We start from the raw sequence: 14,773 nt of genomic DNA, 5'->3' as shown, positions 1-14,773 counted from the left end.
ACTGACCACTCTACTAAGTGGTCTTTCTACAAAAAGTTCTCTGTGCTTTGACAATTGCTGCTGTATTTTACCGAAATACACTAAAAATAATAATCCTGATAAATCACCCTGGATAGTACCATGATTCTCAGCAAAAAATTCCCATCTCATAAAGTTCTTTGACATAGCTTAAACACTACAATAGCCAATACCCTTGGGCTCATTCCTCCATCTAATTAAAATGTCTGTTCTACAAGTGATTTATAGTATTTGTCATCACCTAAGGTGAATATATAGACTGGTGGCTACAGACATGTTGTGACTACAAAACATTAATTACCATGCTAGTGAGAATGGCTTCCAGCAAAAGCTCAAACAGTGGGATTCTCAGTCTCTCTCTGAAAACAAGTAACAGGGACATAACTTACAACCACCCTATAGGACAAGGAGCCCATTAGTGTAAATCAAGAAAGATAACTGCATGCCTTGAAATGAGGACCCACTGTAATTCCTTAAGGCTGATTCTAACCCAGGGAAATAACACCAACATCACTAACAATGCTAAAAGTCATTTAGACATGTGCTACATCCTCTTCAAGCCTGAGCAATTTAGATTTGGACCAATTCAATTCTTAGGAGTTACTAACTTTGATAAAGTTAGTATCACAGTTTTTGACTGCTTAACACCCAAACGAGAAGAAATGATGTAACTGCCTAAACACAGAGGAGGCAGAGGCTTTACGGATGCAAGGGTCCTTCGAGACATTCTAGTATAACCTCTGTATGATCTAAACCAGGGAACTGAGACCCTGGTACACACAGGCTTGCCTAAGGTCACAGCTGACAGATGACAAAGCCACACCCTGAACCCCACTCTCCTGACTCCCAGTACAGCCCCGCACTTATACATTGCTGGGAGATGTGGAATGAAATACAAAGAGGGATTTTTTTCTTAACTGGGAAGTTAATATAACACTGATTTCCAGTTAAAGTTAACTCCTAATATTTTTAGATTTAAATATTTATATTTACTAATAAGCCAAGTTCCTCTAAAATTTTAGGACACAAACATATAGATGTCAATAACTATCTAAATAAATATAAATCTAACTTAATGTATTCATAACTAAATTAATACACATCTAAACAAATCTAAGTAAATATATCTACATATTTACATTACAAGTATGAGCATGTGTGGGTCACACATCACGTGAACTAGGGCAACAGTAATATTTTGGCTAGAGCTTTGGTTCCCACATTCTGAAAACAAAGGCTTGAGCTACAGTAGTTGTCAAAAACTCAAAAACCTCCAGACCCAAGCAGGTGATGAGTGAAGAGGGCCAGTTTTTCAGGGAGTGGTGGGGTCTGGCAAACTGGAGGACCACAAAACTAAATAAAGATCTTCAGATTCAACATTAAAAACACCCCTGCTAAATGAATTCATCGGCAGGCTTTTTGTTGTTGTCCTGAACCAGATAATCCTCCTGCTTCAACATCTATGATTCTTTTACTATCTGCACAAAGCTTAAGGTATTTACTGGTTCACATAAGGTGTCACTGTTGTCTGCCTTTGGGAGTCCAGGTTCTTTCGGGTCAGGCCATCTGTTCACAGGCATGGCAACTTTGTCACTTTCCAAAGATGGAAACACTTCTAATGGGTCGAGAACATTTACCTTTCAAAAGGGCACCTGTGACGTCTCTCTGGGAGAGCACTGTCAGGTCAAAAGTTCCTTTTCTTTTGAGGAATGATATTTCACAGTCATTTCATTGAAGTAGGCCTGTGGCTATCTGTGCTGGGGCTTTAAAATCAGCTGTTTTCCCTCCAGAAAAATGGCTCTCATGATTACCTCAAACCACGTGTCCACAGTAACTTAGTACTTCCTTTCTGAAATTTCCTGCTTGCTGGTTTTCTCCTCCAATGTCTCTCCCCCTTAAAACTCCAGGGCCTACGAAGGAAGGGGCCATGTCTGTCTTGTCCACTTCCCTTTCAGGGTAGGGCACAGTGCCCAGAACATAGGACAAGCCCAATGGTGGATGAAGACTCACCTACGGCTTGGCATTTCATACAGACACATGTAATATAATAGTCTGTTAGAGTACTACTCTACTCCCCAGGAGCAGGGGAGATAAATCCTAGTTAATCACCCATACTATTACACCCTGAACTCCTTCTGACCAATATCACACACTTCCACGAGAGCCCAATCCATCCTCACAGCCATTCTTTCGGGATGGAGGGGAGAATGGGCAATGGAGATCCCAGGATGCTGAGGGAACACTAAGGAGGAGAACCCAGACTTGGCATGTCAGGAAAAGTTTTCTGGGTGAGTGATATCTACAGTGAGACCTGAGGCATAGGTGGGAATTAACAGGCAGCCTTGAGGATGAAAGAATTGACCGGAGCAGAGTGTGGGTTGTGCAGAGGTGAGCAATGAGGTGCAAGAGGAAACCAGGGGCTGGATCATGGAGAACAATCTATACATCTTAAAGATGTGTGCTTTATCCAAGAGCATGGGCAACCACTGAAGATATTAAGTAAAGGAATGACTACCAGCTTGGCAATGGAGAAAACTCATTTTGGATACAGCAATATTAAGAGTGGAAAAGAGTGGTCAAGGCACTGAGTTTTCACTCAGGCCTCAATTTTCTCATATTCTAATAAAAGAGAGCTAAGCAGTTAACATAAAAGGAGAACCTGATCTAGCCAATTGTTTCAAAAAATAGAAAAGAGACTGCAGAAAATCCAAGGCACCTCTCTAAGTAAATGCTACCCATCTCATAAAAATATACTGCACTTTTACTATCATGACGAATCATCAATCTGAACACCTGCTAGATACCAAAAGAGTTACGTAAGATGAAATGATTCATACTCTGCCCACCAACCTCATTAACTCTCCAAGGTTGAAGGCTTATTTCTTGCTTCGGCCCCAAATTTAACATGTTGGGCTCGCAAATTACCAGTGAAAGAAATAACAACCTATTAACAGACTTAAAAGTCACAGTTTTTTAAATTTATGCAAAAGCAAGGAATTTTTCACATGGAGTTTTGAATCTATTAACCATATTCAAAGGGCATAAAAGGGGCAGCCCAATATTTCAAGTATATATTGATACATCATCAATTGATTTTTAAAAAGGGACACGGTAATAATTGTAAAAATTGGTCACTGCCCAATTTTATTTCTTTTTGAAAGATGAATCAACTGTTTATAGATGTTCCCAAAGTACTTATACTCGACTTGCTCCAAAATCACATTTAAGCAATTTATTCTTTTGAGAAATGTTTAGTGCCTACTCTACGGAACATGGCTCCAGATGCTTGGGTTAGAAGAGTGAATAAAAGAAGAGAAATTCCTGCTCTCACGGTGTTTATACTCTAAAGGAGGAAGGTGTAATAAGGAAATTAATAAAACGATCTCAGAGAGTGATGAGTGCGATGAAGGATGAAAAGATAATAATGTGGTCATGAGAATGCTCTCTGTGGGGTGGGGGGGGGACTTCTGAGCTACAACCTGTGTGATGAGAAGCAGCCAGCTTCACTGCAGCAAAATTCTTACAAAGAAACTGAAGACACGATATATCCAATACAATTCGTGTACACTGGGACAAAGCTCCCTAGAGAAGCTAAAATATGTTTTTCTCATCACCACTGTGAGTTAATGTTGGACACTCCTGGCCATCTGGCTCAGAAAGAAATAACTGTTAGAATAAATAGTTGCCCTGCAAAGTACAAAAGAGAGTGAACCACTAGGCAATGAATCTGGAAGAATTTACATGCTATCAATTCATATACCTGGATCCAGAAATCAGGGGAAAAGGTAAGCACTAATTGTCCAGTGGTAACCTAGCTGCTTCGCCTGACAGGACTACCAAAAGGTATCTCACTGAGAGAAGTTCAGAGAAAAGCAGCCTTCCAGTGCTGCAGGGAACATAATGTCTTCAGGAGGGGTGAAGGAGGAAAACAGCCTGAGATCCCGCCAAGCAGGTCCTTCCTTCCTGAGGGGATGCCAAGGTCTTTCCATGACGCAGCCTCCAGCTCCTCCTGCCTCCCCCCATTTCCCCATGTTCTGAAATAAGTATTAGCTGCTGGTACCCATTTGGACAGTCAGCAAATGAAGAGAAAATACACGAAAGATGGAAATAAAGTTTTAATGTTTTCAGAAATCCAAGAAATTGTGCAAAACCAGCCAGTTCTAGAAGAACCAGAAAAGGAAACGGACAGTGAATTAGAAAATGAGACTACATCCAAAAAATCAGAAACTATATTTAATGAATTAGGTATGCGCTTACTCTGATAAATATTTTCTGCACTGAAGAGGCAATGTAGTTTTCAAGAGTCAGCCTTGGCTCAAACCTCATTCGGTCACTTATTTAACATCTTTGGTAAAATCCTCATTGTTTTTTCCCCTACAGCTTTACTGAAGTATAACTGTCATACAATAATATGCACATCCTTGAAAGTGAACCATTTGATGAGCTTGGACACAAGCAGATATAACTATGAAACCATCACCACAATCAAAATAATAAATACATTCATCTCCCTCAAAATTTTCCTTGTGTGTTTGTAGCCCATTCCTCCCATACCTCCCTCCCCCATTCCCAAGCAACCACTGATCTGCCTCCTATCACTACAAACTGGTTTTCATTTTCTAGAATTCTGCATAAATGAAATCATACAGTATATACCCCTTTTTGTCTGGAATCTTTCACTCAATGTAAATTATGTTGAGATTCATTCATATTGTTGCCTATATGAATAGTTCATCACTTTTTATTACTTACTAGTATTCCATTGTATGGGTACACAATTCATTAGTCACTCACCTGTTCAACAGACACATGAAAAGATGCTCAACATCACTAATCATGAGAGAAATCTAAATCAAAACCACAATGAGATATCTCACACTAGTCAGAATGTCTATTATCAAAAAGACAAGAGATAACAAGTGTTGACAAGGATGTAGAGAAAAGGAAACCCTCATACACTGGTGATGGCAATATAAGTTGCTGCAGCTACTCTGGAAAACCGTATGTGGTTCCTTAAAGAATGAAAAATAGAAATAGCGTATAATCCAGTAATTCTACTACTATTTACCCCCCAAAAATGAAAACACAAAAAATTACAGGCATCACCATGTTCGCTGCAGTATTATACACAATAGCCAAGATATGGAAGCAACCTAAGCATCCATTGGTAGAGAAGATGTGGTGTGTATACACAAACACACACACACACACACACACACACACACACACACACGCACGCGATATTGCTCAGCCATAAAGAATGAAATCTTGCCATTCGCAATAACATGGATGGACCTAGAGGATATTATGCTAAGTGAAATAAGTCAAAGAAAGATAAATGCCAGATGATTTCACTTGTATGTGCAATCTAAAGACAAAACAACAAGCAAACAAAACATTAATAAATATAGAGGACTGGTGGTTACCAGAGGGAAAGGGCTGCAGGGATGGGCAAAATAGGTCAAGGGGATTTAGGGGTGCAAACTTCCAGTTATAAAATAAGTAAGTTATGGGGATGAAAAGTACAGCATAAGGAATATAATAACACTGTAATAACATCGTGTGATGATAGATGATAGCTACACTTACCATGGCGAGCACTGCATTATGTACAGAATTGTCAAATCACTATGTTCGACACCTGAAACTTACATAACATTGTATGTCGACTATACTTCAGTAAAAGAATGTTTTTAATTCAACTGTTGACATTTGAATAGTTTCCAGTTTTATTACAAAATTAAGCAGCTATGAACATGCACGTATAAGTCTTTGCATAAATGGTTTCATTTCTCTTGGTAAATACTTACGATTAGCTAGGCCACATGGTAGGCATATGTTTAACACTTTAAGAAACTGCCAAACTGGTTTCCATTGTGACTAAACCATTTTATATTCCTCACAGCCATGTAGGGGAGTTCTAGCTGCTCCACTTCCTCATTAACACTTGGTACGGTCGGTCTTCTTACTTGAGCCTTTCAAATGGGTTTTGGTTTTAATTTTGACTAATGACTAATGACTTTGAGTATCTTCTAATGTGCTATTTTCCATGAAGGTGCCTATACAAATCTTTGCCCCATTTTTAAATCAGCTATTTTTCTCATTGAGTTATAGGAGTTCTTTTATATGTTCACGTTACAAGTCCTTCTTCTGATTTAATGTTGAAAATAGTTCCTCCCTATCTGTGGCTTGTTTTTTCACTTTCTTAAGTCTTTTGAAAGGCAATAATTCTTCATTTTTATAAAGTCTGATTTAATTTTTTAATAGTTGGTGCTTTTTGTGCCCTATCTTCAAAATATTTGCTGAACCCAATGTCACTACGATTTTCTTCTGTGTTCTTATAGAAGTTTTACAGTTAAACTCCTATGTTGAGGTCTATGATCCATTTGGGGTTAATTTTTCTGTGTGGTGTCAGGTAAAGATTAACGCTCATATTTCTCCATTTCGCTATTCAATTGTTCAAGTACCACTTCTGAAAAGATTATTTCCCCATTAAGTAGTCTTGACATCTCTGTCAAAAAAAAAAAAAAATCAACCAAATATATATGTATGGATCTATTTCTAGACTTTCTGCCATCCCACAGACCTGTTGGACTCTCTTCACTCCAATAACACATTATCTTGATTATGGTAGCATTTACAGTAAGTCTGCAAATCAGTTGGTGTAAGTCCTCCAACTTGTTCTTTTTCAAAATTATTCTTAGGTGAGTCTAGGTCTTTTGCACATCCATATAAATTTTAAAATTGGTCTGTCAACTTCTACAACAAAGCTTGCTGAGATTTTGACTAGGATTGCAATAAATCTATTGAACAGTTTGGGAAGATTTGGGGTCTTAACAATAGTGAATCTTCCTACTTATAAACACAGTACCCCTTCTCCATTAATTTAGATCTTTATTTCAGCAATATTTTGTCATTTTCAGTTTTGCATATCCTTTATCACATTTACCCAATTTTATTTATCTCTGATGCTCTTAAAAATTGTATTTTTTCTATTTCAGTTTTCAGTTGCCCACTAATCGTATATAGAAGTACAACTGACTTTTGTGTATTGGTTTAGATCCTGCCACCCAGCTACACTCACTTGTTAGATCTAGTAGCCCTTTTATAGAGATCTTAGAATTTTCTACAAACAGTCATCCAGAAGTAAAACACATGGCCAATCTGTGATGCTTGTGCAGAACTGTTTAAGAATACCTCTTAAAAGAGGTTTTTAAGAATTATTTGAAAGATTCATTCAACACTGTGTGATTTCAGTGAGTGGAGCTTATATTTACTCAGTAATGCTGTCTGCAAATAAAGACAGTTTTACTTCTTCCTTTGTGATCTTTATGTATTTTATTTTTGAAAATTGCCTAATGCACTGAATGGGACCTCCAACATACTGTTGAACAGAAATAAGAATAGTCATCCTTGCCATTTCTGATCTTAGGGAAATATCATTCCTTCTTTCACCATTAAGATGTTACCTATAGGTTTTTCACAGATGTCCTTCAGCAGGCTGAGTAAGTTCCATTCTATTACTAATTTGTTGAGAGTTTTTATCATAAATGGATCCTTAATTTTGTCAAATACTTTTTCTATATTTATTAAAATGATCACACCAATTTCCTCTTCTATTCTGTTAATATGAAGAATTGCACTGATTTTTAAATTGCAGTCCTGATTATAAACCTCATTTGGTCATGATGTACTACCCATTTGCTATATTGTTGGATTTGATTTGCTAAAACTTAAGAATATTTATATCTATGCTCACGAGGGGTGTTGGTCTATACTTGTATTTTCTTATAATGTTTTCATCAGGTTTTGGTATAAGGGTCATGAAATGAGTTGGGATGTGTTTCCTTCTCTATTTTTTTTTAATGGTTATTTATTTTGAGAGAAAAAGAGAGCATGTGTGCATGGGTGAGGGGCAGACAGAGAGGTAGAGAGAAGCCCAAGCAGACTCCACACTATCAGCACAGAGCCCCACACGGGGCTTGATCCCACGAGCCGTGAGATCACAACTGGAGCCAAAATCAAGAGTCACCCACTTAACCGACTGAGCCCCCCAGGTGCCCCTCCTTCTCTATTTTCTGAAATAGGATATGTAGAGTTGGCACTATTTCTTTCCTAAATATATAACAGAATTTACCAGTAAATCCATTTTAAGAACTTGAGTCTGCATTGTGGAAGGTTTTTAACAACAAATTCAATGACTTTAATGAACATAAAAATATTCAAGTTATTTGAATGAGCACAGGTAGTCTGTGTCTTTCAAGAAATTTATTTCATCTAAATTATGGAATTATTAACATAAAATTATTCATAATATTATTATTTTTAACATCTGTAGGATCTATAGTGATGTTCTCTCTTTCCTAACATTGGTAATTTTGTCTTTTTTCTTGATCATTCTGGCTTGAGGTTTATTAATTTTACTGTTCCCCTCCCTCCCCAAAGAACCAGCTCTTTGTTTCACTGATTTTTCTCTATTGTTTCTTTTTTCTACTTCACTGACTTCTATCTTCCATCTGTTTACTTTTGGTTCAACTTGCTCTTTTTTTTAGTTTCAGGTGGAAACTTAGGTCTTTGAGATCTTTTCTAATTTAACTGTTTAATGCTGTGAATTTCTGTTTAAGAACTTCTTTAACTGTATCCCACCCACCTCCTTGGGTTTTTATGTAGATTAAGTGAAATAATCTTTCATTTAATTAGAAATGAAATATTTGATTGCCTAATCCATGTCAGGTCAGGCACTGTGCTTGGTACTAGGAATACACCACATTAAAATAAATCTAATCCCTTCTTTCATCAAGCTTAGAAGGTAGTATTGACAAAATTGGTCCAAAAATAAATCTTGTTGATTTTCTTGATACTTAGAAAGTACATTAAGCAAGAATGCATAACTTTTTTGTTTTTTTCTAATGATAAACGTATTTTCTATTTTGGGGTCTCTACTCATGAACTAGCAAAAATTAAGTCACTAGGTTTCCTTTTCTTAAAGTTCAGAGATTTGTAATCCAATTGCACCACATGAATTTATTGTAGAGTAAAACCAAATAATCTACTTGTAAATGTCTGAATAAACTACACATTTCAATTTAATATACTAAAGATAAATAAGTATTTCTGTAATTTTAAACCTAAAAACCACCTTTAGATCTATAAAGGATCATTCAAAAAACAAGCGTCAATACACTCCCAGTATTTTCCTAACAAGATTCTTCTTAAAATGTAAGGAAACACTCTTCCCATTCTATCTATCCTATCCTCAGTTTCAAAATACCCAGAACTTTTTACAAAAATCCTCTGCCCCTCCCCACATTGAATATAAATGTATGACAAATCCCTGGTTTCAAGGTCTTTTAAATCCTGACAGATCCAACCAAACATTCATGTTTTCAAAAACACCACCAGTGCGTTAAACACTGCAATATAATTAATTCAGACAATTATAGATATAGATATTTAATTTACATTTAAATCTTTGTTCATCCAGTGGGGCCATAAGCAGTTCTGTACATCTCTACCGTGTCAGGTAACCTGGCTTGTCTTACCATATGCTTCTTTCAGTCCTAATGTGTTGGTCTTCATTTCAGCCACAGGTTCTCAACCTTAACTGCCCATTGGAATCACCTGGGAGTCTGAAAGTACTGACCCTGGGGTCCCACAGCCAGAGATTCTTAGAGTATTTAAAAGTGGGGATTTTCAATAGTTCCCCATGTGAGTCAATGTGCAGACCAGGGATAAGAAGGACTAGTCTAGGTTCTCTAGCGGAGGCCATGCTTCTAACAGCCATTGGCCAGTCTACACCACCATACTTAGAACCCAGTTCCTCTAGAGCTTTCCCAAACTAACTCCTATCAAACACTAATTCAGTAATTCCATTTGGATTCCTAAGCTCACCTGGGTCTGTCCAGAAATTCAAAGGATAAAATGCAAGTCTCTAACTTTATTTTAGCCATTCCTCTCCAATCCACTTCTAAATTTCATAAAATAAGTTCAGCGAAGAGAAATTAACCCCATATAATGATATGGTTAAAAAGTCATTATGTTTTCTCCTATTTAAGAGATAGTTCTACAAGCCATCTGTAATTTTACAGAATATATGGTAAAACTACCAATTCCTCAAAGCATAAATGAATATTAAAATGAGTCTTCATTTTTACCCATCTGATCTTATCACGTGTTAATTTCGAACAGGTTTTCAATCCTGATTCACATTCTGGGCTCAAAACTGGCATCCTCCAGAAGAACTTAAACCATTAGACTTCTGAGAGTCTTCAAACGGCTTACTCTATTTTGCCAAGCCAGACCACTTCAGTATAATTATCACTTCATCATGTAAAAGTGGGAAGAACACCTGTATCAGGTGTTCCTGTATGAGGAATAAGACGCAAAAGCTAACAGAAATTTAATCATTTGCAGCAGAAATTCTGCCTCATGGGAACCATGTGAAAAGAAGTGGCAAGCAGGAAGTTGTGGATAATTACTGGTCAATACACAGAAACACCAGCAGGTCAGGCGGGGAGAACTGGGGGTGGTCCACAAACTGCGAAGGAGTTCCCAAAGCTCCCAGACGGCTAGGAGCAGAAATGGCGCACTATTAAGACCCGCACCGCTCAGGCTGCTGAAGTTACTTGCGAACACATGTAAACCTCCTCTCCTTGGAAAACTGCTAAACAATAAAGCTGTGCCAACGTGCAGACCCAGGAACTCTGATCCCTGCCAGTGTAGGTAATGTACCCATGGGATGTAATGGATCTGCATGCCGAAACACGTGTTCACGTCTGAGCAGCTGAACGAACACGTATCCATAAACATTATGAATAATACTTGGGAGAATGTATGGCTTTCTCTCAGAAGCCCTTTAAGTACTTTGCCCAAATCAAGTCACTTTCATATCACATCTTCTCGCCTTTCCTTAGTATTACCCATGTGCGGAGAGTTGGGGCGCCCTACCCAAAGTCTGAGCATGGGGGGAGGGGGTAGGAGGGGGGCTGACTGCCTCCACCCTAACTTCCCGTTAGCCCAAGCTGCCATCCCCAAAGGGGACGGTGTCCAGCCTGGCTTCCTGGAGACACGCATGAGCCCTCACACACCCACCGCGGTCGCGTCACCAGTGCCGCGGCCACCTGGGCGAGGACCAAATCTGAAGGGAATTCCCTCCGCCGCGGAGCTCGGCAACAGGCTGGGAAAGCGAGACCCGGGCGAGTTTTGAAAAGTGGAGGGGGGAAAGAAGTCAAGTGGACACAACGGGGAGGGATCACAGTCACTCACCCAGCCCTCGAAGGTGTCCGAGGCGCCGGCGGTGCGCAGCAGCTCCTGGAATTGCAGAGTGCAGTTGGCCACGAAGTGGTCATAGCCCAGGGGCGTCTCGTGGAAGACGGCCAGTTCGAGGTGGCCACCGTCCGTGACGTTGGCGCAGAACTCCTCATTGTACGTGGGTTTGTTGGTCTTCTGTTTGGTGCTGGTCTGGCCCACGCGCACCTGGTCTACGCTCACCGTCAGGTAGGGGTCGAGCAGCTGGTAGCCCTTCTTGAAAAGCGAGTGGCGCAGGGACCAGCGGGTGGGCTGCAGCCCCACAGCCTCGCCGATGCGGACCCTCAAGTAACCATTGAACTTCATGTTGCCGGACGTCATGCCCGCGCCGCTGCCCCGGCCCGGGGGGGGCGCGCTGGCTCGCAGCGGGAGAGCCTGGAGCCCCTGCTCAGGCCAGCCCTCCCGGCAGCCGCAGGAGTGGAGGCAGCTCCTGGGAAAAGCAGCGGCCAAGCCCCCCTCGACTGGCCATTCTGCCTCCTCCGCGGGACCTTCCCCTCCCCTCCTTCCCTCGCCCCCTCCCTCGCGAGGTGGAAAGGAGGGGAGCCCGCAGCCGAGCTCTCCGCGAGCCGGGGTAGCCCGATCGTCCCTCTTGAGCGCCAGGCGCTTCCCGGGGGCTCGCACAGGATTCGCCCCTTCTCCAGGGCCGGGAAGCTCCTCTCCCTGGAGAGCCGGAGCGACCCGTCCGGTTAGCTCCAGCCCCAAGCGTCTCTTGCCCCCGCCTCCTCCTGCTTCTCCTCCTGCCCCCGCCTCCGCGGGCTCACGCTCTCCCCCCTTCGGCGAGCTTCAAACCAGGAAGCAGCTGCCGCCGCATCCCCGGCAGGAGTCTCGCGCCGCCAGGCTCCAAGTTCACAGAAGCCCTGCGCCGGCTCCCGCGCCTTTCGAACCCCGGGGGCGTGGCGCACAGCAGGCTGGACCCGGCGGTGGGTCGGCGGCCGGGCGCACGCAGCCGGGGAGCTCCCACGCCGGCCCGCTGGTCCCGCTCTGCGCGCGCTCCGTGCCGCTCAGGGTCTGGCCGTGCCCTGTGGGCTAGATGCTCCCCCAGGTTCAGGCGAAAAAGGGAAGGGCTCGAGGCCTAGCGCGCCAACACCTGAGGCCCGGGGGTCAAGTCCAGGGAATGCTGGAAGGCGGGGAGGAGGTGCAGGAACAGGGAACCTGCGCTCCAGGAGTCGCCGGCACCTCCTTACCACCCGAGGAGCTGGGCCGGCGAGCCTTCCTGGCCGTCTGGGAGAGGCCCTGGGCAGAGGCGGGCGCACGGTGGGGAGGTTCCTTTTCCTGATCTTTTCCTGGGATGGCTCATCCCGGGTTCAGCTCGGGCCCATCCTGTTTGTGTGCCTTTCCTGCAGAGAGTAATTACACGGTTGTTTTTTTGTTGTTGTTGTTAATAGGGCGGCGGTAAAGATGGAAATCCTGTCCGCCTCCTTCCTTGGAGAGGTGTGCCTTGTTGCACAAAGAGCAGGAAAGGTCGGTTCTGAAGACAGACATGAGATGTGCGATTTCTCTTTCTCTCCGGGTGGTTCCCGGTCTGCCCGGCAGAGCGAAGGCAGAAGATGTTCACACCCGAACACTGCCCCTGGCACGTGTGCGCCAAAGAAACCGCCTCTCCGAGGAACATTCCAGTTTGTTGCTGTGTTGGAGTGGGCAGCCTTTTGTTCCTTCCCACCCGTGGCTCCAGTAATTTTTGGGCCCTTGGGAGAACCTTTCCGTCCGCTCTGCCCCACCGCAAAGCTTGCTCCTGAGGGCCAGCCACAACCGGTTTGTCTTGCATAAAGCCTAGGCGATGTTTAAGAAAATTACATTCCGTCTGGCTGTTCTGAGCCAGTCGGTCTGAAGAGCCAGTCGGTCTTCCTAGCCCCCTCCACTGAAAGCCCTGTTTGGGGCTCCCTAAGTAGGTTCTCCACAATTTCACACGTGTGAAGGAAGGCACACTACACTATGAAAACAAGTAAGAACGATGGGCTGTCTGGAGTGGGGCGGGTTGGGGGGGTGGGGGGTGGGAGGACCTGTCTTAGAAACATCAAAACTTCAAGAGAACAGGGCAGGGATTCAGCACATCATCCTAATGACACTTTGCTTTAGGTAAGGCTTATAAAACAAGCTTCCAGACATCCCGGGAGCTCCCATCTGGCCCAAGTGCTCCGGGGAAGAGGTCAAGGGGACCATTTGAGCCAACTCTGTCACCCTGTCCTACAGAGAGCAGGGCTCTAGCTCTAAGAACCACTGAAAGAGGGGTGCCTGGGTGGCTCAGTCAGTTGAGCATGGGACTCTTGATTTCCACTCAGGTCGTGATCTCAGGGTGGGGGAGATGGGACCCAAGCACCCCACCTCCACCCCAGGTGGGGCTCTGCACTGACAGCCTGGAGCCTGCTTGGGATTCTCTCCTTCCCTCTCTCTGTGCCCCTCCCCTGCTCGCTCCTGCTGTCTCTCAAAATAAATAAATAAACTTAAAAAAAAAAAAAAAAGAACCACTGAAAGATTTGCTGCTGTTGGGTTTTGGCACTAAAAAAAGACAGTCCCCAAATAGTGGGCAGCTGCACATCTACCCTGGGGTTGGGACGTGAGGGACACTAGATGCTCCATCTTTGCCCCATCAGCACCAGGCACAGGGGGGAGGGGCAGGGGTGACAGAGCTATCAGCAGGACAGCCCTGGTGCCTGCTCTCCTGGGACTTATAGTCCCATGGCCTGGAGAAACATGAAATAGATCACACATGCAGGGTGTGCAGTGAAGGAAGCGCGTCAGGTGCAATAGGACAATGGAACCTGGAGGGGGGTGGTCAGGAAAGGGTCCCCTGAAGAAGTACATAGCAGAAGCATCAGTTTGTTCAGGGTGCCCAAGAAAAAGGAAAGCTTGGCCTCCTTCAGGAACAGGGAGGGCTCTGTGTGGCTGAAGCCAAAAAAAAGGTGAGGGGAAAGTGACTGAAATTCACCTGAAAAGGTAGGTCAGGGTCCAAGATGGACCAGATTGGTAAATCCTGGGAAAGTCTTTGGACATGGTCTGTAGGCAGCTGGAATACTCTTTATAAGAGTCTTTTAAGGTTTTTAAGCAGGGCCAGGGACAGGATGAGATTTGTATTTTAATATCGCTTGGGGGTCAGGGGGCACCTGGGTGGCTCAGTCAGGAGAGCATGGGACTCTTAGTCATGAGTTCAAGCCCGGCTTGGGTGTAACAATTGCTTAAACAAACAAACTTTAAAAAAAAATCTTTCTAGGGCTGTGTGAAGAGTAGCTTGGAAGGAGCAAGCATGGGTGTGGGGAGACCAGTTAGGAAGCTGATGCCCAAGTCCAGAGGAGAGAAGATGGTGACTGGGACTTGAGTGGTGGTGACGGAGGTGGAGATGGATGTGAGGGGTGTTTGAGAGGTGAAATGGCCATGCCTTGGTGACAGACCGAAGGGAGGGAATGAGGAAGAGGAAGGTGTCCGTACAGACCGGGGAGCCATTGGTGATCAG

At 43.2% G+C, this 14,773-nt stretch overlaps 1 protein-coding gene across 1 annotated transcript in view; it reads right to left on the bottom strand.

Moving 5' to 3' along the window:
* The window catches only part of PRKCH (protein kinase C eta), a 230,490-nt gene extending 218,425 nt beyond the window's left edge, over window positions 1-12,065 (bottom strand). Inside the window, exon 1 of the mRNA XM_015071812.3 lies at window positions 11,284-12,065. Within this exon, the coding sequence (XP_014927298.2) occupies window positions 11,284-11,646 (363 nt within the window). The 5' untranslated portion in view covers window positions 11,647-12,065. The remainder of the gene's footprint in view (window positions 1-11,283) is intronic.
* Between the last annotated feature and the right edge of the window lie 2,708 nt (window positions 12,066-14,773).

Source organism: Acinonyx jubatus, chromosome B3 (genome assembly GCF_027475565.1).
Source record: "Acinonyx jubatus isolate Ajub_Pintada_27869175 chromosome B3, VMU_Ajub_asm_v1.0, whole genome shotgun sequence".
NCBI classification, from domain to species: Eukaryota; Metazoa; Chordata; class Mammalia; order Carnivora; family Felidae; genus Acinonyx; species Acinonyx jubatus.
Note: the sequence above shows the minus strand (reverse complement) of the source record. Positions and strands in the feature narration are given on the sequence as shown.